This window comes from Guillardia theta (genome assembly GCF_000315625.1).
Source record: "Guillardia theta CCMP2712 unplaced genomic scaffold GUITHscaffold_9, whole genome shotgun sequence".
NCBI lineage: Eukaryota > Cryptophyceae > Pyrenomonadales > Geminigeraceae > Guillardia > Guillardia theta.
In genome coordinates, this window is record NW_005434665.1 from 739,410 (window position 1) to 764,579 (window position 25,170).

At 54.4% G+C, this 25,170-nt stretch overlaps 6 protein-coding genes across 6 annotated transcripts; 4 read left to right on the forward strand and 2 right to left on the reverse strand.

Annotated features, from left to right (window-relative positions):
• Positions 1-1,123: 1,123 nt before the first annotated feature.
• On the forward strand, positions 1,124-2,385 carry GUITHDRAFT_133965 (hypothetical protein; the record flags this gene model as incomplete). The annotated part of the gene is made up of 2 exons (XM_005839183.1): positions 1,124-1,184; positions 1,574-2,385. The coding sequence occupies 2 exons, from the start codon at positions 1,124-1,126 to the stop codon at positions 2,383-2,385; spliced, it is 873 nt and encodes a 290-aa protein (XP_005839240.1).
• Positions 2,386-2,619: 234 nt separating this feature from the next.
• Positions 2,620-3,352, reverse strand: GUITHDRAFT_84780 (hypothetical protein; the record flags this gene model as incomplete). The annotated part of the gene is made up of 3 exons (XM_005839184.1): positions 2,620-2,801; positions 2,856-2,913; positions 2,962-3,352. 3 exons carry the CDS (start codon positions 3,350-3,352, stop codon positions 2,651-2,653), a joined length of 600 nt encoding a protein of 199 aa, XP_005839241.1. The 3' UTR covers positions 2,620-2,650.
• Positions 3,353-4,144: 792 nt separating this feature from the next.
• GUITHDRAFT_157119 (hypothetical protein) lies at positions 4,145-7,746 on the forward strand (the record flags this gene model as incomplete). Its single annotated transcript, XM_005839185.1, has 12 exons — positions 4,145-4,156; positions 4,656-4,817; positions 5,158-5,247; positions 5,413-5,470; positions 5,695-5,747; positions 5,916-6,014; positions 6,068-6,124; positions 6,358-6,488; positions 6,655-6,706; positions 6,886-6,947; positions 7,091-7,230; positions 7,454-7,746. The coding sequence occupies 12 exons, from the start codon at positions 4,145-4,147 to the stop codon at positions 7,744-7,746; spliced, it is 1,209 nt and encodes a 402-aa protein (XP_005839242.1).
• Positions 7,747-8,062: 316 nt separating this feature from the next.
• On the reverse strand, positions 8,063-10,732 carry GUITHDRAFT_102165 (hypothetical protein; the record flags this gene model as incomplete). The annotated part of the gene is made up of 9 exons (XM_005839186.1): positions 8,063-8,206; positions 8,252-8,307; positions 8,595-9,167; positions 9,214-9,369; positions 9,422-9,509; positions 9,565-9,730; positions 9,793-9,890; positions 10,100-10,190; positions 10,242-10,732. The coding sequence occupies 9 exons, from the start codon at positions 10,730-10,732 to the stop codon at positions 8,063-8,065; spliced, it is 1,863 nt and encodes a 620-aa protein (XP_005839243.1).
• A 4,302-nt stretch (positions 10,733-15,034) lies between these two features.
• GUITHDRAFT_65478 (hypothetical protein) lies at positions 15,035-16,822 on the forward strand (the record flags this gene model as incomplete). Its single annotated transcript, XM_005839187.1, has 2 exons — positions 15,035-15,451; positions 15,953-16,822. The coding sequence occupies 2 exons, from the start codon at positions 15,035-15,037 to the stop codon at positions 16,820-16,822; spliced, it is 1,287 nt and encodes a 428-aa protein (XP_005839244.1).
• A 1,309-nt stretch (positions 16,823-18,131) lies between these two features.
• On the forward strand, positions 18,132-24,519 carry GUITHDRAFT_102167 (hypothetical protein; the record flags this gene model as incomplete). Its single annotated transcript, XM_005839188.1, has 2 exons — positions 18,132-21,083; positions 21,178-24,519. The coding sequence occupies 2 exons, from the start codon at positions 18,132-18,134 to the stop codon at positions 24,517-24,519; spliced, it is 6,294 nt and encodes a 2,097-aa protein (XP_005839245.1).
• Between the last annotated feature and the right edge of the window lie 651 nt (positions 24,520-25,170).

Genomic DNA, 25,170 nt, shown 5'->3' on the forward strand with positions numbered 1-25,170 from the left:
GATCGGTGACTAGATAAAGTATCGTGTTTGTCTCACTTGAAACTTTTTAATTTACCCCTAGCAATTGAGTCCAATGATAATCAACCCTTCAACATGTTGAACATGATTAAAGCACTTAACTATGAAATGGATTCTGACAAGTAGTCATTACTCAGCCAAATGTTGTTCTTCTATGTTTGGTGTACTCATTTGGTATATCTTTTCTCTAGCATCAGATGCTCTTTGTACTCCCGTCTACCCAGTCGAGCATCGGCTCCAGCCTACGATCTTCGTGGCTGCACCCATTTCACAGGCAATCGATTCTATTCCTCTCTCAGCCTTGCCCTCGCCATTCCCCTCCTCAAGCTCGTTCCTCCTCATCACGCCTACTGATCTTGCTCCTCCTTCCTCCTTCTTCGACATCTTCGCTTCCAATTGCGAGAATGCCGACATGGCCTGCGGATTCTCCTCGCTGGACCGCCCCCTTACCACCGGTCAATGGAGTACCCTCACCCACCCCAAACACCCAAAGTTTTCCTACACCCCATTACCTCTTCCTCCACCCCTTTCCTTCGATGAAAATAGGGGGTAATTTCAGGTCTTTCTTTGACCTCACCCCCTAATTTTGAGAACTTGTGGTGCACTTACACCTGAGACCGGTACTTTGAACACCCCTCACCCCCATCGATCTGGTTACCACAGATGACGGATTTCGAAGGGACCACCCCCTACCCCCCTGTTTTCATAACCCCTTAGCCCTGACCCCCACTTGAGTCTACCTTACCATGAGGAATCACTAGAATTGTACTGCTTCTGTCCACCCCACCCCACTAAAATGACGTTCGGACCCACCATTGTTATATCACACTAGTCAAGTCATTTCGAATGACCCTACCCCTCATCCCCTCAAGGTACATCCCTACCCGTCCCGTTGTGGTACCCCACCATGCGATTGGTGCGGCTCCAGTCAAGCCTGGTGGGTCATTCTGCGTAACGGCACTTTAGATAGCCTGGAGATCTGTTATTCTAGTAGAAATAGTCGAAATTTGGTTATTTCCATTACTGCAAGCATGAGACATATCGACTATCAAGCGAATTATGTCAAATAACCAATTTTCCGGTTGACGCAAAGAGGAGAGGAACCATGGTGGACGTGGCGGCGTTGGGGATTAACGAGAATGCGGCGATGGAGCTTGGACTCTTCGGTCAGTAAAAGAATGATTGCAGTATCTGCGAGAAATATGCCATTCGACTCGATTTGTTGTTCTTTATGATCTCTCTGTCTCCTGAATGCTTATGTCACGCACCTGTTCCCTGTTTCCCATTTCCCGTCAGAAGATCTGGAGCTCAAGGAATTTTTGTTCATGGCATTTGATTGCATCAGACATCCTTGTAGATCTGATTTTGCAACCTGACTATTCACTTTCAACTGTGTTGTAGTGTTGACTAAGGTCTCTCAAAACTGATGTGATTTGTTCAATGTTCACATTTCATTCATGTGACTACTCGTTTAATGTAACGAATGAGGAAGCATAGCTCTTGTGTGCATGTCTGATATCTTGTGCGTCTGCTGATCATTTTGGTGTCATTGCAGATGAGGGAGAGCTTGACAAGCACAAAAACAAGTTCAAGTACTACGATCCCGAGAGTCCCATCAAGCGGATCGCAGCCGTCGGGGTCCAGGAAACCATTCCCAGCGACCTCGACTCCAGACTCAAGAAGGAGGTCATCGAGTCAAGGAAAGACATGGACGAGCAGATGCAGAAGTACACGGCCTTCCGCAACAACCTGCAAAAAGCTCTGGACGACACCAAGAAAGCCAACCAGGAAGCTACTGTGGCAGAAAAGAGTGCTGACGAGGCTCAAGATGCTCTGAAGCAGCTTGAGTCACAGGTCGCTTTCTACAAGAAGGTCCTTCCGGACAATGCGAGCATTGCGACTTTCGAGACCCAGGTCAAGGATGCCAAGACCAAAGCGGAACAGGCAGTTCGTGCCGCCAGTGCTTCGGCCGAGAATGCTTTCAAGCTTGAGGAGATCTCTAACCTTCAGTCGAAGATGCTTTCCAGTCATGCAGCTCTCTGCGCTAGAAAGCGCGCGCAGTGGATCGTGAACTGCTACAAAGCCGCTATTCGCGGGGATGCGCAGTATTTGGAAGAGGCCAACAAGGTTCACACCAGCGTTATCGACCAGTATGAGGCCTGCATCCAGAAGGCCCCGACGGAGGTTCCTGCTCAGCTCCAGTTTCCTGTCAACGTTGGAACCGTTCAGTATCCTGTCTTCAACCAGATTGTCACTCCTCAGTACATCCAGGGTTACGAACTGCCCACCAACTTTGTGGCTGGGCAGCCTTACTTCGAGAATATCGTGACCAGCACGGCTTCCACCGAGCCCAAGTACGTTTGTTAAATTAATGAGCAGCACGTCTTAAACGCGTTTGATAAAGACTGGGAGTGTGTAAGGGTTGTTGGCGCTGCGTCACCTTCAGTCTACTGCTGAGTCCACTTTCTTTCCGATGATGCGAGGCCGACCTTGCACGCTCGATTCGGCCTGTTGGAAGGGGTGCTCTCGAATCCACTTTACAGCGACCCACTTCTCCCCGCTCAGGGGCGGCAGACCTGAGTGCTTTGAGTTCGAATCCGGCGTCAAGTCCTTCTTGATGTTCCACAACCTGTCATGCAAGTTCAGTCGCCAGCACGCAGATCGGGCTATCCGTGTACAAGATGGCGTCCCCGGAAGCAACCGTGATCTTGGTGTTCACCGAGTTGAAGAAGGTTTCACCTCCCGAGTCTGCGCTCTTCAAGTAGATGATCACTGTCGCTATCCTGTTTCCCCCTGCAAGCAACCACAGGTTCAGAGGACTTCAACAGTCACAACACTCGCTCTTGCCTTTCCCCAACAAATCGCTCTTTGCCGGATCGATGTAATCCACGTGCTCTGAGCATTCTAATCACATTCATACTCGAGCGCTCAATTGCAAACAACCTGGATAGAAGTCGCTCTGGGCGTATCGGATGATTTGGAACGCCTCCCCGTGGGACGAGCTGGTTCGGGTAAGATTTGCGAGCTTGTCTTCAAGGCGACGGACAAAATCATTCTCATTGAAGTCTAGCGTTGCAACCTCGTGCTTCCGAGGATCATCGCCAAGGACAGGAGACTGAGCATTTCTCTTCATACCCCTCGCTATCCCAAGGTCCCTGAGGTTTTCACACTCCTCCTTACTTAACAAGTTGTGCAGGACAAATATCCGAGGGCTCTCCATGATTTTCTCTATCCAGAACTCGCGCACTACCTTTCTTGAGGAAACCTTCGACTTCTGTATGGGCTGCGAGCTGTACTCAGAGTCATCAGGCTCCTGGTCTTCATAGTACGTCATTAAGCTCGACGTCGTGAAGGCAGCGAGACCACACGTGAACAGCATGCACAGAGCACGGAACTGTGCCTTGGACATGGATCGTCTCCATCCTTCTTTCTTCTTTCCTGTCATCGGGAGCTCAAGGAGTCGATCACGGACGAGGCATCGTTCGCTCCTGCGCCCCTTCCCCGCCCATCAACCTGAACAGACTACTGCTGAACAGAACTGGCAAAGAGAACGAGGGCTGTGTGGGGATGAGGGAGTCCGCTCATCTGGCTGACCAGCTATCATTTCACTCAATAATTTGACCATCGGTGGTCAAATGTTCCCCGTCTAAAGACACTAGCAAGCATGGCAAGGGCGCTCCTGGTGGTAAGCAGAAGAGGATGGGGAGCGGGATTGAGCCAGGGCGATGGAGGGCGAGAAGGAGGCGTGTAGAGAACAGGAGTGAGAAGAGAGAGAGAGGAGGAAGAGGAGAACATTGCAGTGCAAACTAAGATGAAAGCAGAGGCCAGAGGGTTGAAACCAATTTGATTTGAGTGTGAGCGGAAGAGTCGAAGAGGAAAATGATGGCGTTTCTCTTTGGAGATTGAAGCTGCTCTTAAAGTTTAGAGAGACGTCTTCGTTATGTTGTTCAGGCTGCAGTGTAGTGGATTGCTGTTGTTTTTTGGTTGGTATTGATTGCATTGCACTCCTCCTGTAGAGTCTCTTCTTGCTACAAGGCGCTGCTGCGTATCAGTTTGGAGGTCGGCTGGGTGTCCACAACAGTGCGAGGACGCTGGGAGGAAGAAGCTCTTGCTGCAAGAGACTGCCATGGCTGAGAATGTGAGCCTGAGAGCACCAGTCCTCCTTGCTGACATGGCTGATGACAGGCAGCAATACTCCACGAGGTCTGGCTCCACAGCGTCTCAAGTTGGAGATTTCTCCAGGTTTGCTCGCTCTCTCTCCTCCCTTGTCTTCTCTCTGCGTCTCTGCTTTCAGCATCCTCAGAGCAAGTCACCTTGGTGTAGAGCATCGCCGTTCAACGACGGGAGGACAGCAGAGGACATCTCAAGGGAGGCCAACAAGCTGATCCAGGAGGCGTTCCAGCTCGCTTCCGAGACCCCACCGCAGGCTCCACATCCTCCTTCCTGCCGCCTACTCCTTACTTTGTGAGCTGCAGGTCGGGATAAGGAGGACTGTTCAGGCAGCGCGAGCAGTGCTGCTGACTGGAAGCGAGCTTCTGCAAAACCTTCAGGTAGATGAGGTTGGGCGGGAGGGAGGCGGATGATGGTCGTACAAGGCTCTGGGCCGGGCCCCGACGACAGAGGATGTGATTGCTCAGGCTCCTGCCACGATCAGACGGCTGTTCGAGCTGCTTGGAGCGACGTACGTGAAGCTGGGCCAGTTCGTTGCCTCCTCCCCCACGCTCTTCCCTGCCGAGTACGTCAAGGAGTTCCAGAAGTGCCTCGACAGCACCGAGTCCGTTCCTTTCAGTCAGATCAAGGTGACTCGATATGATTTTTCTAGGAGAATGATGATATAGAGGATGATGATGATACAGATGATGATGATGATGATGCAGATCATGATGATGAATGGATGATGATGATGATGATACAGATGATGATGATGAATGGATGATGATGATGATGATGATGATGATGATGATGATGATGATGATGATGATGATGATGATGATGATGATGATGATGATGATGATGATGATGATGATGATGATGATGATGATGATGATGATGATGATGATGATGACAAGGCCAAGGCCAAGGACAAGGACGAGAGCAATGATGACGATGCATGTGCCACTGAAATGTGTTGGTTGGCAGAGAATCATTGAAGATGACCTCAAAGGCGATTTGTCTACTTTCTATTCCTTTGTTGATGAAAAGCCACTGGCGTCTGCGAGCATCGCTCAGGTAAAGAAACGTGAGGAGCAGGAGCAGGAGCGGGAGCGGGAGCGGGATCGGGAGCAGGAGCAGGAGCAGGAGCAGGAGCAGCAGAGGTCGCAAGGGGCACTGGCAGGACTATTTGGATGAGAGCGCGGGGGATAGACAAGAGAAAGGCAGTGACAATGATTTTAGGTTCACGCTGCCAAGCTGAAAACTGGAGAAGATGTCGTAATCAAAGTCCAGAAGCCTGGTCACTCCTCCTTCGTGTCCTCATCGACCTCCTCGTCCTCCTGACGTCCTCGTCCTCGTCCTCGTCCTCGTCCTCGTCCTCGTCCTCGTCCTCGTCCTCGTCCTCGTCCTCGTCCTCGTCCTCGTCCTCGTCCTCGTCCTCGTCCTCGTCCTCGTCCTCGTCCTGCACTCCGTCCTTCCTCAAGTTTTCCTCATTGTTTGCAAGCCGTTGACTTCTCCTGCAAGGTGTCGGCAGCTTGCTCAAGGCGGATCTTGCATTCGTGTCGTTCTCATCCAAAGTGAGCAGGAGGAGCGAGCGACTTGAAGTGGAGGGACTGCGAAGAACATAAGCAATGGAGTCAGGATAGGGAGCGGAGTTGGAGCAGGAGCAGGAGCAGGAGCAGGAGCAGGAGCAGGAGCAGGAGCAGGAGCAGGAGCAGATGAAGGAGCTGATTCTATCCTGGAAGGTGCTCGAGTTCCTGAACCCGGAGTTCAAGAGGCTGTCGCTTGCGGACATAGCAGCAGATATCCGCAACATCATGCTGGAAGAGCTCGACTTCACCAAGGCAACTCTGAACCCTCTCCCCTCCCCTCCCGCACGGCTGACGAAGCAAGGAAGGAGGCGAAGAACATCGAAGAGTTCCGGGGATTCCTCAACAGCAACCGGATCGCCCAGGTCACCTGCCCCAGAGTCTATTATCAGGTAACACTCCTCGTCCTCGTCCTCGTCCTCGTCCTCGTCCTCGTCCTCGTCCTCGTCCTACTGGCTCCTCTACTCTCCTCGACTCTCCTCGACTCCCTTCCTCCTTTCCGTTCTGCACCCGCTAAAAGTCTTCCTTGATCCATTTCTTACCTCTCTTCTGTCCTTACCCCATCCTCCTCTTCCCCTCGCTCACTGTTTCATTGCAGGCTAGCGGTAGGCGCGTCCTCACCATGGAGAGGTTCTATGGGAGCCCTCTCGTCGACCTCGACGCCATCAGGGCTTACACGGAGAGTCCTGAGACCACCCTCATCACCGCGCTCAACACTTGGATGGCCAGGTTCCTGCTCGCTCCTCGCTCCTCGCTCTTCCTTGTCCTATCCCCCCCACCCCAACCCGAACGCCCCCACTCCCCGTCCCCCTACTCCTCTCCTGCTCTTTTACCCGCCAGGCCGTTTCTACCTCCTGCCGCCCTCTGGTTCTACTTCGCTCACACTTCCTGTCAGTGTCATAGGATGCAGCTCCTTTCATGCCGACGTACACGCAGGGAACCTCCTCGTAAGATCCGACAAACTCCTCCCTCCTTCTCCTTCTCCTTCTCCTCTCACTTCCTACGTCCTGTCCACTCTCTTCCTTCCTCCTTTCTAAATGCGTCTCCTCGTCTGACTGCCCTTCCTTCCTCCCCCCCCCCCCTGCTCTCCTGTCTCACCCCCTCGCTTTCCTCACTCGCTTCCCAGGTCCTTCGAGATGGAAGGATCGCCTTTATCGACTTTGGTATCGTAGGAAAAATTTCACCTCGGTGCGTCCTTGCGCGAGGATTCGCTCCTCGCCCTCTTCCCTAAGTCTCAACCCTCATCCTCGTCCCCTTCGTCCTTCCCGCTCTTGGCCCGACTTTTCCGTCTCCTTCCTCCTGGTGCTGCGCTCCTTCTCACTGCCATGCAGGACATGGCAGGCAGTGGAGGAGATCGCTCAAGGTTTCTCAGTCTCTGACTACAACTTGGTCGCTGCTGCTCTTGTCCGGCTGGGAGCCACCACGGACAACGTCAACGTCCCTGCCTTCGCTGCAGACATCCAGCGGATCAGTGAGTCTCCTGTGGCTCTCCTACCCCTACCCCCTTTCCCGCTCTCCTCCTCCTCTCTTCTTCCCTATCTTCTTCCTTCCTTTCGCCCTCCTCCTCCTCGGGCTAGGGGGTCGGTTGCTCCTTCCGGTTACTCTTCTCCTCCTGATGCTAGCCTGCTTTCCTCCTCCTCCCACTCATCATCTCCCCTCGCTCTCCCTCCTCCACTCCTCACTTCTGTTCCCAGTCGAGAGGATCGAGCGGCTCGACGTGGAGGTGGCGGTTTCCCGCAGTGGCGACCAGGTGCAGGCGGTGATGGCGGCGGAGGAGGAGGAAGTCACAGGAACCCTCCTCGACCTCGTTGCCGTGGGGCAGGAGTACGGCATCAAACTGCCCAGGGACTTCGGTCTCCTCCTCAAGCAGACGCTCTACTTCGATCGCTACACCAAGCTCCTCGCCCCCGGCCTCGATCCTCTACAGGATGACCGCATTCGCTCCACCATGCGCGATCTGGCAGGGCAGGATGTGATAGACGTGTAGGAGTAGGGGGAGGAATATGAATTGACTGATGTGGAGTATTCAATATCGCATGGCGCCGCCGCCGGCGCAGTCCTCACATTTCATCGTGATGCTGTCGATGCGAGTCCTGGGGTTGCATGCGGCGGTTTGAAGGCGATGGAGGAGACGTCTGGCAGCAGCGGAAGATGACAAGCAAGACGTCAACCAAGCAAGATGTCAACTACGAACAGGCAACACACATAATTCATGAGCATTTCACGCTCTTTGAGCTTTGAGCATGAGCGGTTTCTTTGATCTGCTGCCCCTCCCCCTCTCCCTGCCCCGCCCTCCTTCAATTCTACTCGAACCAGAACTTCTTTCCTGCGCTGTGCTGCTCCAAGAATAGTCTCCTTCCCAGCTCCTGCTGGACTCGCTCCCGCTCCTGCGCGCGGACAAGCTCCAACCTCGCTTCCTCGATCCTTGCCATGAGGTTTCTGTGCACCTGCTGGTGGTCACAAACGATGGCAGAGAGTAGGTCCTCACGCACCTCCTCCAGGGCCTCCAGCTGCGACGCGCTCAACTCGGAGAGCTCCATGCCGAGGACTGCAAGGGATGGGGCTTCAGCGTGCTGAGCAGAGAAGGTGCTCTGAGGTAGATGACTGGATGCCCGCGGGAGAGGAAGGAAGGAGGGATGGGGAAGGAAGTAGGGAGGAGACAGGATGGGTGAGTGAGTGAGTGAGTGAGTGAGGAGGGCGGGAGGGAAGAGGTTAGATATTGACTCAAAGGGCGAGCTCAGCAGCAGAGGGAGCGGAAAATGAGGGGGAGGAAGGCAAGGAGGGGGAGGAGGAGGAGGGGAGAGGAATGGGAAGTACGAGAGGATGCACGAGTACCATGATGGGGACGGAGGGCGAGATCGTTGGCGAGGGGGTATACGGACAGCAGCGCTCGCTCAAGAGCCTCCTGCGCTTCTTGTCCTGCTGCCTTCTTGGAGTTGCCGGCAGGATGAGGCTTTCGCGAGGCCCCGGGTCCCCTTTCGGCTCCCACCTTGTCCTCCCCTCTGTGCTTCACGTTCGCCCTACCTGGCTGTTCACGTTTCCCTTCATCCCTTTGATTGTTTCTCCGCCGCTCGTCGCGCTTCTCCCCCTGCTTGCCTGCTTGTCTCGATCGCTCCTCCTTCGCCTTCTCCTCCTTCCCGCGCTGGCTCCCTCGCCTCTGGACACCCTGCTGCATGTTCTCACTGTCCCGTTCTGCGGGGTGATCCTCCCTCCTTTCCTCGGGATCCGCCCGCACCACCCCAATCTCCGTGTTGTTGTCAGTGGCTTGTTCAGAAACACTGTCCATATTCCCCCGCCAATCGTCATCATCATCATCTGCAGAGGCTTCGGCAACGGCATGGCTCGACCTTGGAATGGTATCATCTCCAGTCACTTCCTTGACTTTATCACTTGGCTCGTCACCAGTCCCTATCAGACATTCGATCACAAACCCCCAGCAGCACAGGGAGCATACCGGTGTTCTTCTTGCACGTGTTCTTTGCCCTCTTCTTCTTCTTCTTCGTCTTACCCTCACTCGCTTTCTGCTCCTCATCTTCCAGGAGCGCGTTTGCGATCCTCACAGCTTCATCATTCAAAACTCGGAGATGATGCTCGAAAAGTTGGATGAGAGCTGGAAATCACTTCATCTCCTTCCCTGCAACACTTCTGGCGATGGTCATCACCTTCATCATTAGAAGCTCTTGCGATGTCCATCGGGCTCTGACCCCGCTTGTTCAACGCTATCAGACTCGCTCTCGCTTCTATCAACAGCTGCTCCCAGTTGAACATCATGTTCGAGCCATCCATCCCCTCCCTCCAAGAGTACCTCACATCCCCTGCCATTCCTTTGCAAAGCTGCGACGTGCAGCGCTGTGTTCCCATTGTTGTTTGCGTGCGATATCGTGCCTCGGCATGAGCCTTGATCGAGGATCGTCTGAAGGAGCTTGATGTTGCTCTGCCCCGATGCAGCAATCAGGGGCGTTGTCCCCTGCCTGAAAGTCCACAGAACTTTTGTCAGCGATCAACAACAATTCAGCGCAAGGATTGCATCTACTTGTTCACGTCCACCTTCTTCCTGTCGGGGCACAGGACGTACTTTGACTCGGGAGTCAGCAGCCAGTCAACCACGTGCGATTGACTGGAGGCCGTTGCCTGCCAGGAGCAATCGCTGTGAGTGAACGAAGAGGAAGAGGAAGAGGAAGAGGAAGAGGAGAGGAAGAGGAAGAGGTAGAGGAAGAGGAAGAGGAAGAGGAGCACGCTAGATGGAAAGCAAGAAAAAGGAGAGCAATCGATGTGAGGGAAGGGAAGAGGAAGGATGCCTGCAGGAACAGAGAGTCTCCATTTGAGTTCCGCGCGTTGACATCGGCCCGATGCTCCACAAGAGTCTTGACGATGTGGAGACTCCCCCGCATGCACGCGAAGTGAATGGGCATGTTGCCGGTGTCTGTGCTTCTACAAACTTATCTGGTCAGGGATCGAAGAGGTGAGAACTTCTTGACTCACTCCAAGTTCACATCTGCCTTCTCCTCAAGGAGCAGGCTAGTTACGTCCATCCGTCCGTTTGCTGCAGCCATGCACAGTGCCGTTATCCCGGACGATCTCTCCCTCCCATTCACGCCGACATGAGGATGTGCTCGTAGCCAAGCAGATATCTCGGCCAGCCGGGGCTCGTCCCCACGACGATTATGATCCCCCGAGCCCTTTGCTCTCGCCCGATCCTGTTGTTCGACGTGTCTATCTCCCTGAGCATGGCATGATATCTCATCGCCTCCCGCAGATCTATCAGCCATGTTCGCAGTATCACTCACGTCCCCCTCCTCGTCCTCTCCTCCCGCCTCTCCCTTCTCGCCCCCCGCCATGATGTCGAGCAGAAGTTCCATCAGCTCCTCCGCCATCTCCAAGTTTCCTCCTCCGCAAGCCCGCCTCCTTGTCCTCATACCGAATGCATTCTCATCACCCTCATACGCAATGACTGCCCTCATCCCCGCTATCATCGGAGTTCGCGAACTTTTATATGTATATATAGTTTAAAATATTAAAAGTCATACTGCTGACTGATTGGTACTAGGATACGTAGATTGTAAATAGTATTTGTAGATGACCCCTGACATGTATCTGTAAAGTGAGAATTTAAGGTGGTGGGGGTGATGTCAACTTGCTTATCTTAAATTTGATTGATGTGTACTGATAGGAGTAGTAAACTACTTTTAACTGTAAATCAGATATTTGTTGGATCTGGTGATTCATATCTCTCGTAGAGGGTACAAGGAGGGGTACTACCATATCGATACGGGGGTGGTCAGTTCGAGCCGTCTATGAAATGGGGGTAGGGGTGGTAAGTTGATTTGGATATCGAGGTAGGGGTAATGATTACAGGAGGGGTCTGGTGAAAAAACGGGGGGTGATATAATATGAAAACAGGGGTATACCTTTGCTCAGGCGTTACCGAAGGGGTGGTCAATCATACGGTGGGTCGTAGGTGGCTTGACGAAGATCAGTTGGTCACTTTTCATGGGCAGTCCAACGCGATATGACCGAGGGTTGTGACGAGAGGAAAGGAAGAGAGAGGAGAGGAGAGAAGAAAGGCAAAAGAGGATACGATTGTAGAGAGCATTCGTAAGTGAAGAGCTTGTCACTGCTTAGGCTCATTCGAAGGTTGACCGTCGCCGTACGGTTGTACCCAGACACCATAAGCAATTCGGCAGCAGATTCACACGAAGATATCTTTGATCGTTTGAACTTGGCGATTAAGAATGCAGATTTTCATTCGGAGTTATCTCGGAACCATTCCTGTACAGGTTTGTTCAACGGACACCATCAATGAAGTTCGAAGCTCTTTCTTCAACAAAGTTGCTCTACGATGCGATGAGCTGACCTTAACATGGTATGGAAAAAATCTATCAGGCAGAGCAACCTTGCTCAGCTACGGGATAACATCTGGTGTCACTCTGAACTCAAGAGTCAAACTGTTAGGAGGAGGATGTGGCGCGAGTACCCCAAAGGACACTCAGGCGCCGTCCCCTAAGAAGCATGTCAATGGGACAAGTCCTGGTAATGCTGTGAAAGCAGGCGCAGACAATGCAGTCACACCGAACCATGGCAACGGTACGACATCAAGCAACGGCAACGGCACGCCCGCTGTCAAGGGTGGCAACAATGCGACGGCAAAGAGGCCCTCCCAGGTGGTTGGCTCCAACAGGTTATTTGACAAGACAGGTTTGATTGCCCCTCGAAGAAGTCGAACTCCCTGGAAAGAAGATCTTTCAAAGACCCTGGATGTCCCCTCCATCCCCTCAGAGCCCCAGGAGATTGATGTCAGCGTGTTGAAGGGGAATCTCTGCGATGGCAAAGCCGTGCAGCATGTTCTGCAGGATGAGCGCAAGCTCTTGAAGGTAGCCATATCATCAGCTGGTTCAGACACAGAATGGGAGCGTGCGATCATTGTCGACGACGTCCTGCCCTTCATTATCGAATATGCTCGACGAGCTGGAGTCGAAGTCCTTGTTGATGACCTTACTCTGGGAGTACCTGAAGACTTACTGTTTAGTGAAGGCGTGCGAGAAGTCGTGCGAGCGAGTGTAGACCAGTCTGTCGCCCAAAGCAAGGGCCTGGCATATGTCTTGCTCATCGGGCAGAAATATGGCCATCGACTTTGTCCGCAAAGGATCCCCAAAGCGATCTTCGAAGATCTGCTGAAGCACGTGGACCCAGCCTCGACGAAGCTGGTCACTGAATCATTTCTGTTGGACACTAACGATGTGCGGGCTGAGAAGGAGTTCGAGCCCAAACAAGATGAAGTTCAACCTCATTACGTTCTGAAGCTTCGGCCGACACAGAACTCAATCGGCGACATCGGTGAAATCTCTGCGATCCTTCGAACTGCTGCGTCGAAGCTGTGGAAAAATCAGACATCAAATCTACGAGACGCTAAAAGCCGCCACTGGATCAAGCGATTTTATATCAGTTTCTTTGAAGAATCGATTTACCATGGGTTGGCATGGATCGATGCCGGTGAGCAGAAGAACAAAGGGATCGTCTATCGCAGATCGTTCAAGTCAATCCCAAGTAATTCCAAGGAAAGTGCGCAGTATTTAGATATGGGAGCAAAAGGTCAAGACCAGGAGGCAAGCAAAATGTTGAAAGAAATGATTGAGATGGTGCCAGGCAACGTACAGAATGTTGCATACAATGATATACCGTGGGACAACAAGGAAGGCATGAACCCGGAGAAATCGAAAGCTCAGGCTGATTACCTGAAAAAGGTGTCAGACGAAATTTGTACAGCATTGATGACCAGTATTGATTCAGTGGCTAAGCTTCCATCGCTGGGAATCAACTCGCTCTTTGCTGAAGTGAAGCAACACTTGCAATATTCACACTTCGTTTCCGAAAAGTACGTTGACAACAAGTCTCAAGGACAATTATTGGCCATACTTCACAAGTATTTGAAGGACCCAATTCCCGGGTGTGACAAAGCATTTGTAGCCTTTGGCTCAGGGGGTTGCGGGAAAACTTGGTTGTTGTCTCGCTATGTGCAGCAGATCATGACTGAGTCTTTTGACAAGAAGCCCGCAGTAGTTTGTCGCTTTGTAGGACTTACACCGGCTTCTTCCTCAGTCGCACCGCTTCTTGCTGGTATTTGCCGTCAGATTGCTGTCATCTATGGCAAAGAGGACGAGCCAGTGCCAGCAAACCACCTGCAAGTTGTAGAGTACTTCCACCGCGCCCTTGCTTCCTGGCCGTCCCCGGAGAAGCCGCTGCTGTTAGTCATCGACGGTTTGGATCAATTGGAGGACAACGATGCCGCCAGACAGCTCGACTGGCTGTCGCTGAGTGGACTCAAGGTCGGCCTGAGGATCATCGTGACAACGGCCCCGGACTCCCCCGGGATCAACTGCCTGACGACCATCAAGCGAAAGCTCAAGATCTGGGGCGGGTCTGTTTGTCACACCATCGCTGAAGTCCCAGTCTACACTGAGGAGGATGTGCAGACTGTGCTGGAGGGCAAGCTGAAGGCTGCCGGTCGAACTCTCACAGCTGAACAGCTGGAAGCGGTGAAGAGCTCGTTTCGCGAGAAGGACTCTGCAGAGAGGTCGTCCACCCCCATCTGGATTGCCCTTGTGTTCCAGATTGTGCGGAAGTGGCACTCGTATGATGGAGTGGTGCAGAAGATTGATTCCTCCATGATGGAACTGAGCAACTCTTACTTCTCGCTGTTGCAAGACAGGCACGGTACCTACCTCACGAAATCTGCTCTCTCCTACATCAGCCTCACCAGGCACTATGGGATATCAGAAAACGAGCTCCGGCAGGTGTTGTCATGCAACGACGACGTGATGTCAGAGATCGGATCGTTCCGTGTGATCAACTCATCCCCTCACCTGTACCTGAAGCAGATCTTGTATGAGTTGGAGCCTCTCCTCTACCAAGTGAAGGACTCCAGACAGAGCTCTTCGCCCTACTTGTGGATGAACAGGTTCTACGGTCAGGCTGTGGAAAGTTGGTTGACCGCGACTGAGGAGAGGCAGAACATGAGGAAACTTCTTCTCAAGGATCTGGCTGACCATTTCCATGGCACTCACGCGTTCCAAGTCAAACCCTACGAGAATAATCTGCAAAGGGTCCTCCAAGACATCTTCCCAGGTGAGAATCTTTTCTATTCCTCTGATCCTGCCTGCTGACTCAATGCTCCAGGCGAGAATGGCAACGACAGGAGGACGCTCGACCAACCCGTGGCTTTCAACGGCAGCGTCACGGACGTCAGCGGGCAGCCGTTGGTCCTCAACCATCGCAAGTTGCAGATGTTGGTCCCGCTGCTGATCTGGTCGGCGGATGAATCGCGGACCCTCAAGGAGATTTTCTCAGTTGAATACATCGCAGCAAAGTTCCATCTGAATGCTGGTCAGGAACTTCTGAATGAGATGAACCTGGCCATCTCAACGTTCCCTGCCTCTGCAGAGAAGCTGCTGTCGTTCAAGAGCCTTGTGCAAGTGAACAAGGAGCATTTCGCTCAGCCTATGTGCTCCGTCATCCCCTTCCAAGTGATGTCCCAGGAGCCGGACTCTTCCGAGGTCTTTCGAACCTTCCAGGAGTTCTTCAATGTCAACAAGCAGCTCAACATCTGTCACTGGCTAAACAAGGTGCAAGCAGAAGGACCTCTCGCTGTGTTCAGCCATCATACCTCTCCCGTCAGCACTGTGGTCGTCTCGCCATGTGGAAGGTTCATCGCCTCCGCAGCCAGGGAAAAGTTCTTCACCGTCTCTTCGCTGCACACTGGCGAAGTCTCGTTCCGATCCATGGAGCACCAGGGCGAGATCACGAGCTTGGCCTGGTCTCCAGATGGCCTGGTGATCGTGGCAGCTTCGCGGGATGGGACTATCCGCCTCTGGGATGCCAACGGCGGGTTTCAGGTGGGGTCGGTGCTGAGCGGTCACTACGGGGAGGTGTGGAGTGTGGCGTTCAACCCTAAAGACTCCAACGTGCTTGTCAGCTGCGGAAAGGACATGTCTGTCCGCATCTGGGACATCAGCCGGGCCTGCTGCCTGGGGAACCTGCGCAACAGGCACACGCGCAAGGTGAACAGCGTGACCTTCAGCGTGGACGGGAAGGTTGTGGCCACGGGATCCGACGACTCAAGCATCTGCTTGTGGAGCGCAGACACTGGGCTCTTGATGGGAGAGCCGCTGACTGGGCACGAGGAGGAGGTGACCTCTGTCGCCTTCCACCCTTCGCATTACCACGTGCTGGCGTCTGGCTGCGCCGACGGCACGATCAGGTTCTGGGATACGCGGGATAGCTTCCTGATCGGAGAACCTCTCGCTGCTCACGATGGGAAGATCTCTGGACTGGCCTTCAGCCCAAAGGTGCCTGACATGCTTGCGTCGTGCAGCAACGACAAAACGATCAAGTTTTGGAGCCTCGAGAAGAGGACTCTTCTGTTTCCTCCCCTCCAGGCGCATGTCAGCTGGGTCAACAGCATCTTCTGGACGCCCAAGGGGGAGCGGCTGGTGAGCGGGAGCCGAGACAAATCAATCAAAGTCTGGTCAATGCAGATGATGTCGGATGCTCAGATGCAGGGCCACAAGCAGGGCATCAACAGCGTAAGGTTCAACTCCGGGAGCCCCCACGTGGTCGCCACCTCGAGCTACGACAGGACAATCCAGCTTTGGGACGCGGCGACGGGAAAGAAGAAGGGGGAACCTCTCCGGGGTCAGTCAGGGTGGCCCGGGTCGCTCGTGTGGTCGCCTACAGCCTCACTGCTGGCGTCCGGCTCCGACAACAACGACATCAAGATCTGGACGGTGGAAGGAGAAGTGAAGGCGAACCTGAAGGGCCACCGCATGGCCGTCACCTCCGTCGCCTTCAACCCCCTCGACGAGAACATCCTCGCGAGCTCCAGTGTGGACAAGACCCTCCGCCTGTGGGACATCGCCTCTGCCTCGCAGGTCGGGGAAGCCATGGAGGGGCATGAGGGCTGGGTGCTTGCGCTTGCCTTCCGCCCCAGTGATGCTGCGACCCTTGTGAGCGGAGGATCAGACAAGGCGTTGAGGGTGTGGAATGTAGCGGATCGCAAGGAGGTAGGGAAGCTTGAGGGACACAAAGATCGAGTCATCAGCATCGTCTTCAGCCCGACAGACCCGAACATAGCAGCCAGTTCTAGTGCAGACAGGACGATAAGGCTGTGGAACACGAGCACGATGGAGGCGGTGGGGAAGCCGCTGGAAGGGCACAAGGCGTTCATCAATGACGTACAGTTCGCACTGGATGGGGAGACGATCGTGGCAAGCAGCCGAGACCATGCCATCTTGCGATGGAGTTGTAAGACAGGGGAACTGGTGAACTGCCTGCTCAGAGGCTCGATCGTTCAGGTTGTGAAGACGGTGACATCGACGTCCAAGATAATAACTTGTAGATCGAATGTGATGTATGTATATGACATGTTGGACGCGGAGGCCGGGCGATGCAGGGCGTGCTTCAAGGCTTCGTCGAACATCGTGGCCATCGACGTCTCTCCTCCTTTCATCTGCCTCGGAGGCGCTCAGGGAGAGGTCTACCAATTGAGGTGTGACTACCTTGTAAGGTGATGTAACGTTCTGCTTCGCTAGTTATAAACGTGTCAAATTGTCTCGTACGCCTTGTTGGAACCCTCCAACCTGCTGAGTTTCAGCTGAGCTCTAGCTATCCCCGAGGTTCCTGAAGCTGCTGGGGATAGATGACGTCATGAAAAGAGGGAGGATGTTGCGAATGGCGATGAATTCCAATCTCTGCCTCTGCCCATCTCGGATGGGAGAGGTCTCAGAGACAGAAGGTGTTGTGTGCTGATGAATTGTTGCGGCAGACGAAGCATTTTCAATGTACTAGCTAAACAAAAAACTGAAATACTCGATTCTCGACGATATTGCAGTATGTCCACTACATCGATCACAATTTCCCATCGGACTTGCTTGTTGTATCTTGAATGATTTTATCACAGGGGACAGAATTGATTCACGTGGGCAGTTGATATCAACGAGACAGGCTTAGGTCTGAACATATCGATTGACATGATGCCTGCCTGATCTACCAGCTCTTCCTGTGCCCTTCCTCTTGGAAGCCCTCGTATGCATTGCTTCTTCTCTATCTCGCACATGGCTCGCACCTCTATCATCTCTACCTGTCGCCTCTTGTCGTCGTCTTGCTTACCTTGAAACTTTCCAGCTTAATCAACACCTCACCTTCCTTGCTTACTTTCTTTTCCACTCTCTCCCCATGCTTCTCTTTGTTGCCCATTGTCAATGAAAAATCGCCATTTTCCAGCCTAGTATCTGTTACCTCTTCCGCCTTCGCTTCTGACTCTCGAAAATTCTCCACCTTTTATGGATTGCTCGTCTCCCATCCTACAGTCACTCCTCGCTCCTCGTTCCTCCTCCTCCTCCTCCTCCTCCTCCTCCTCCTCCTCCTCCTCCTCCTCGTTTGATTGTTTCTCCCCATCAAAATCATCTGCTGTTCACTTTCTTTCTTGAGTTGACTAATTGATCCTACCAGCCACCCACCCTACCCACTCGATTACGCTAAATGTTGCCATCTCACGCCTTGAGATGAATTATTTTATTTTAGTTTAACTATTTTTAGGTACTAAAGTTTAGTTACTTTACACCTACCCCACCTACCATATCGAGCATGACTTGCCGAAAAAGGAAAGTAACGGGCGATGCAGAGGAGCAATGGTGAGCGGCAAGAGGGGAGGGGAAGAGGAGCGCGATGAGAGGAGAGAGGAAGGTTGAGAGAAGAGACGGACAGGTCACTCTGATCGTGTTCTAGAAGGACAGGTCGAGGCAATCAAGACTTTCTCTCTTCTGTGACGCTGTAACGAGGGATACGCTGCACAAGACTAGCCCACGTGGAAGGGCAAACATGTTCCATCATCACATGGAGGACTCAGGACACAGCAGTGACGATGAGATAGTTTTCATGGAAGATCCTTTCAGAGAGAACGAGACTCAGCAGGAAAGTCGGTTCTTTGACTCTACAAACATAGGCAGCAGCATCTTGAACTCGCACCATAACAGCAGAGATGAGGAGTTCTTCAGAAGCTTGCCGAGACAAGGCATGGAGGAAGGGCATCATGATGATGGGTTGTTTGAGGACAACTCATGGCAGAGGAAGTCTGCAAGTCTGTTTGAGAAAGCAGCGAATGGAGAAATCCAAGATCTCTTGGACGAGCTGCCGCCCCCAGACGAGTTTGACTCCTCCTACCTGTCCACTCACAACAGCGAGGAGCAGAACTTTTACCCACAGAGAGATCGTCTGGATCTTCCTTCCTCCTCTGCCTCGCATGGCAGTGGCATCGCTATCAGCGGTATGCATCCCGGGTGTCGATACGAGTGGACAAGAATGCACGGGGAGCAGAGCAGGGGGGAGCCGTTGATGGTAGCGCCGCCGTCTCTCGCTGAGCAACTGGACACAACAAGAGCACTCTTGAGAGCGAAGGACAGAGAGCTGAACAAACAGTCAGACATGATCAGGAGTCTGGAGGATGAACTAGCAGTCTGCAGAGCGGCCATCGGCGAGCGAGAGCAAAGTTTGCTCGAGCTGAAGTCGTCGTACGATCATCAGATGCAGGAGAGGAGGAGGCTGGAGGAGAGGCTAGAGCACACGAATGTGACAGTGGAGCGGTTGAGAGAACAGTGTGGGAGCTTGCAGACGGAGCTCGACAAGTCCGACAAGACGATAGACGAGCTTCATGCCCGGATCCGAAGTTTGCAGACAGGGGACGCGGTGATGTCGGGGGACATGTACGAGCACCACCTGAGCGCGTACAAGGAGGAGATGGAGCACACCCGATCGCAGATGGAGGAGTGGAAGAAGCAGGCGAGGGAGCTGAGAAACATCATCGACGAGCAGACTACACAGGAGATGCACCTGACAGGTTTGACAAGGGCGATGAGAGATGCGGCTTGTCAAGTCGAAGATGAGGATGCCGGCATCTTGAAGAAGGTGGATGGTCAGGATGGCAAGGAGGAGGAGGAGGAGGAGGAGGAGGAGGAGGATGTTGGGGTCAAGACTTCACTCATTGCGCAAGTTCGTGCGCTGGAGTGTGAGGTTCAGCAGTTGAGACATGAGTCGAAGATGAAGAAGAGCGGGGAAGTGGAGGAAGAGAGCAGGGAGAGAGCAGACAAGGAAGAAGGAAGCAGAAGGGATGGGAAGTCATGGATGAAAGAGGTGGGGGAGGAGCTGAAGAAGCTGGAGAAGTTGAACGTCGAGCTGGTGTCTGCGAACAAGGAGCTGATGAGCGCAAACAAGAAGCTGCTAGAGCAAAGCAGGAGAGAGAGAGAGAAGAGCAAAGGAAAGGCGGACTTGGCTGGTGAAGAGCAGCCCCAGCAGGCGAAGAGGCTGGAGAAGGAGAGGGAGGAAGGGGAGGAAGAGGTGAGGAGGAAGATTGCGGTGGCGCTGAAGGAGCAGGAGACCAGGCTGAAGGCTGACAAGGAGGACGAAATCAAGAGGCTCCGGACAGCATGGAACAAGCACACGCAGGAGTCCGTACGAGCAACGGAGGAGCGCTGCACGAGAGAGCACAAGGAGGAGTTGAGGAGGACGAGGGGGCAGAAGCTGGACCAGACGACGCAGTCCTGCCCCGAGCAAGTCCATCGGTCGTCGCAGACATTCGCGGAGACGTCGCTGCCTCCGATGAAGAGACTTGAAATGAAGGAGGAGGGACAGGGAGTGGGGCCAGGTGGGGGCCAGGCGTGCGAGAAGGCGCCAAGGGAGGGAGAAGTGGAGAGAAGGGAAGAGGAGGTGAAGGAGGTGAAGGAGGTGAAGGAGGTTAAGGAGGTGAAGGAGGTGAAGGAGGCGAAGGAGGTGAAGGAGCAGGCAGAGGAGGTCAAGGAGAGAGTCAAGATGGTGTTGGACTTGGATTGGGCAAGCATCGGCGATCTTCCTCTCTTCTCTCGAGAGCTACAGAAGGACGTGGCATGGGCCGTTGGGATCCGCGAGTCGCGCGTGAGGGTGGAGGAGGTGAAGGAAGGGAGCGTGCTGGCGATTCTCTCCTTCCTGCCAGCTGCTTCACCCGAGGAGAAGGAGGCGGAGGAAGTGATCCACGAGCTCGAGGAGCAGCTGGCTGCTGACATCAGCAGCCTCAAGATTGGCATCCAAACAAGGCACCTGAAGAGGATTGAAAGGATCTCCTCCTCCTCTTCCTACTCTTCCTCCTCTTCCTCCTCTTCCTCCTCTTCCTCCTCTTCCTCCTCCTCTAAGTCGTGTGATCCATCACTTCGGCTGGGAGAGAGGAAAGAAGGAGGAGCGAGGGAGGCAGAGGAGATGGGAGAGACGAGGAAGACCAGGACGTCCATGGATGTTAACTGCCAGCATGAAACCGCAGAGGAGCAGGAGGGGCTGAAGGACGCAACACGCGGGGAGGAGGAAGCGAGGAGGAGGGAACTTGAGTCGGACAAGGATGCCGTGAGGAGGATGGCGATGATCAGGAGGATGGAGGAGATGGAGAGGCTGAGGGAGGAGATGGAGGAGGAGACGCGGCGGGCGATCGACGAGCTGAGAGGAAGGATGGCTGCGGAGATGCAGACACGGCTGGAGCAAGTGAGAGCTGAGACGAGGGGAGAGAAGGAGCAGGAGGAGGCAAGTGCGAGGGAGGAGGAAACCTCTGCTGAGAAGGAAGTGCAGCTAATGGATCAAACTTGCCAAACAGAAGAAGAGCAGGTCAATGAAATTTCGTGTACCAGCGCAGCATGTCAGACGGAGGAGGAGGAGGAGGAGGAGGTCAAGAGAATGGAGGACGCTGATGTGCAGTGCTCGATCGAAGTCGACCTGTTCATCGCCAACAATCGAGATGAGTACATGGAACGCCTGCGGGTGAGGAGGAGGAAGAGGAGGGGTGGAGGGGGGGGGGAGGGGGGGGGACGGGGGGGGAGGTGCGAGAGAGCTGAGAATTTTGACGGAGACGCAGGCATCGCTGGAGCAGAGTCTGGAGGAGGAGACTGAGAGGATGAGAAGGTCCATGGAGCAGAAGGTGGCGTATGAGCAGAGCAGGCAGGAGATGACGATGAAGCATGCGATGGAGGATGAGGAGAGAAGGTTGGAGGAGAGGTTGGAGGGGGAGAGGGCGCAGAGAGCCAAGGCTCTGCGGGCCGAGGAGGAGGAAAAGCTGAGGAGGGTGAGGGAGAAGCTGGTGGAGGAGAGGAGGACAGCATCGAAGCAGATCATCGAGGAGGCAGTGGAAGCGAGCAAGAAGATCCGAGAACAGACTGTGAGGATCTTGGAGGAAGAGTTCGGCAAGGAGATCAAGTCAGCCCGCATCCTGCACGCGTGCCAAAGGAGGAAGGTGCTTGCGGAGATGGAGGAGGAGCATGCGGCAGAGATGGAGGAGGAGGTTGAGGAGGCGAGGAGGGAGCACGAGAGGATGAAGAAGGAGAGGATGAGGGAGATCGTTCATGCTCATGAGGTCGAAGTGCAGAGGATGGAGGAGGAGCTGGAAGAGGTCATGCAGAAGAGGATCGAGGATGTGAAGGCGACGAGTGAGAGGAGGCAGGAAGAGGAGAGGAGGAGGGTGGAGCAGCGGGTGAAGGAGCTCATAGACCGGCTGAGGAAGGAAGCTGAGGAGGAGGAGGAGAAGCTGCAGATGCGCTTCGAGGAGGAGCGGGAGCGGGCAAGGAGGAGGCACCATGTTGATGTGGAGGAGACGATCCGGGAACTGGAGGAGGTGAAGGAGGAGCTGATGGAGACGGTGAGGAGGAGGGTTAAGGAGAGCTGCGTGCTGGACGGGGTACAGCTAGAGGAAGAATCCCTGCTGCTCGTAAGGCAGCAGCTGCAGGAGTGGAAGGAGGAGACGAGGAGGCAGACGTCGCAGGTGCTGGACGAGTTGTTCCGCAAGAACACGGAGGAGGAGGTGGAAGAGCTGGGGGCGCTGAGGACGCAGCTGTCGCAGGAGAACGAGGCTGTTGTGAGTGCCTTGCTGGAGAGCTTGTGCAGGTGGGAGGAGGAGGAGAGTTTGCGGCTCGGCCGGCAGCTGGAGGAAGAAAGGAGGAAGGCGATGGAGGACGAGGAGAAGACGCACCAAGAGAGGATGGCCAGGGCAATGAAGGATGTAAGGGCGGAGATTGAGGAGGCGCAGGAGCGGAGGAGGAGGGAGCTCGTGCAGGAGGAGGAGGAGAGGGCAGAGAAGGAGCTTCAGAGCATGCGCGGGAGGCACGAGGAGGAGCTGAAGGAGCGGCTGGGGGAGATGGAAGCAGAGTTTGAGAGGAGCCTGCAGGAGGCACTGACCAGGAGGGTGCGGGAGCTGCGCGGAGCTCATGAGGAGAGGATGGCGGAGGTGAAGAGGCGGCTGGAGGAGGAGCGAGCGAGGAAGCTGGAGGAGGAGGAGGAGGAGTCGAGGAGAAAGGCCAAGGAGGAGACAGACAAGCTCAGGTCGCAGCTGGAGCAGGAGACGGAGAGGAGGAAGAAGTCGACTCAGGTGGAATGTGACGATCTGTACGACAAGAAGATATGGGAGCTGGAGCTGCGTGCGGAGGAGGAGCTGGAGGAGAGCGTGAAGGAGCACAGGAGGAAGGAGGAGGCAAAACTGGAGCAGGAGCTGCGGGCTCTGGAGGAGGAGCTAATGAAGGAGCGGGAGCGAGAGCTGGGCTCCATGAGGAGGAGGGCAGAGCAGAGGCTGATGAGGCTGAAGCAGGAGATGGAGGAGGAGTACGCAGGGGAGAGGCGCGAGGCGATGCGCAAGGTCAGCAGGGAGGTGGAGGAGGAGAAGAACTCGCTGCTGTCGAGGAGGATGCGAGAGATCGAGAACGGGACGCAGGAGCTGCTGCAGGAGCTGCAGGCAACGAAGGAGGAGGAGCAACGTGCGACCCTGAAGGAGCTGGAGGAGAAGCTGAGGGGGGAGCTGGAGGCGAGCACGAGAAAGAAGCACGAGGAGCTGAAGGAGGAGGCACATACGGCGATCGCTCGGGTGCAGAAGGAGCTGCTGGAGAGGAGGGAGCAAGTGCTGCGGGAGGTGGAGAGAGAGTGCGAGGAGGAGCTGAAGCGGGAGAGCAGCAGGATGCACGACGTGTTCCTGACCTCGAAGCGCGAGAGGATCGACGCGCTGGTGCAGGAGCAGAGGGTCGAGGAGGAGAGGGAGCAGCAGGAGCAGGTCCTGCGGGGTGAGCTGGAGTTGTCGAGGGAGGTGAACGCGCTCAAGGAGGAGTGCAAGGCAGACGTGGAGAGGATGAAGTCGCTGATGCGCGAAAGGTTCTCCGACGAGCTCAGGAGGATCTGTACCAAGGCGAGGATACGGAACTTTGCCAAGTCGTGCGAGCAGAAGAGCGCCAAGGGCTGTGCCGTCGAGCAGAAGGGAGAGAGCATGGCGAACAGGTTGCGGCAGGAGTGGAAGGAGCAGTTGCGGGAGCTGATGGAGGGCTGGGAGGAGGAGGAGGGGATGTTTGCCTCCCTCCTCAGCCAGCTGGAGGCTGTGGAACAGACGCTGAGCACGATGAGGGCTGTGTGCGGGGGGAGAAGCTTCAAGCCAGCCGAGGCGACGTACAGCTCCCTGTGGACGAAAGTGGTGAGGGAGAGCCGAGCATTGCTCTCCTCCTCCTCCTCCTCCTCCTCCTCCTTCCCCGAAGAGGATCGGACTGCGGGACTAGAGCGCAGCATGCAAGAGCTTCTCTCGCTCTTTCTCCCTGCGCCCTCGCCCTCGCCCTCGGACGCAGACCTCAGCATGTCCTCGACGGTTCCTGCCACAACACCGGCTGCAACGCCCTCCAAGTCGACGCCGGGCAAGGCGCGCAGGTTCCACATCAGCCCTGCCCCCTCCAGCGTGAGCGCCTGCAGCATGACTCCTGTCCTCGCGTCTCCTGGCTCATGGGGAGAGAGCGCAACGTCGCCTGATCGCATCCTCCTGGACATGTCGCTGGAGCCTGGGGACTGGCAGGAGCTGGAGAAGACGCAGCGACGCTACGAGGACGCGGCCAAGACCCTGAGCAAGCGGCTGACTGACGTGCTCTTGCTCGTCCGTGAGAAGTCTTCGTCGCCTGCCAAGTCGCACGATCGGTACGAGGAAGAGAAGAAGGGAAGGCACAGAGTGTCTCGAGCTCTGTTTGCAGAGGGGAAGGAGGGGGCAAGCGAGAAGGAGAAGGAGAAGCAGAAGGAGAAGGAGGAGAAGGAGAAGGAGAAGGAGAAGGAGAAGGAGAAGGAGAAGGAGAAGGAGAAGGAGAAGGAGGGAGAAGGGGAGGAGGAAGATTTGTTTTTCACGAAGCTAATGCGCTCTAGTGCTCGGAAGAGTTTATCGAGGATGCTCATGACATCCAAGCAAAGATAAGGGAGACAGAAGTTGATTGTTGTAACCTTGCTCAATGAAGTTATGTTTGATTCAATCACATCCCAACGCTACAGTAATGTCTTTGTTACAACAACATTCCTCTCAACCTTCCAGAAACATCTTTGCGCTCTCACGTCGTTGGACTCGCCTTGTTTCAAAGAAATATCGATCTTTCTGCATCCTAGGTATTGGAAAGTACAGAACTGACAGTCACGTCCGGTCGATATGGACCCTCTCAACATACCTCTCGATCCAGGTAGATCCGATAGAGCTCTCTCACTCAGTCACTCTCTCCCTCGATGCCTGAGCTCTAGGTCTTGATAGAGAGCTTTGATCCAACCAAGACGCATGAGGAGTCTTTTGACAGGAGATATGACCTCACTCTCCGTCAATTCACTTCCATTCGTCACTCCGCCCTGCTCCGGGAAGGATTTCCGACGGTAACTCGATGAGAGAAGCTTGAGTGATGGTGATGGTTTGGGGTAGGTGTTTCTATACGAGTGGGTCTACATCACGTTGTGGATTTGTACGCTCAGCAAAGAAATGAATCGATTGCAGGCAGAGGGATAAGAACAGAACTTCATGTAGATTCATGTGTATATACATTCTTTCTGTAACCTCAAATTCGCTGCTAATGTAGGTCTTCGACTG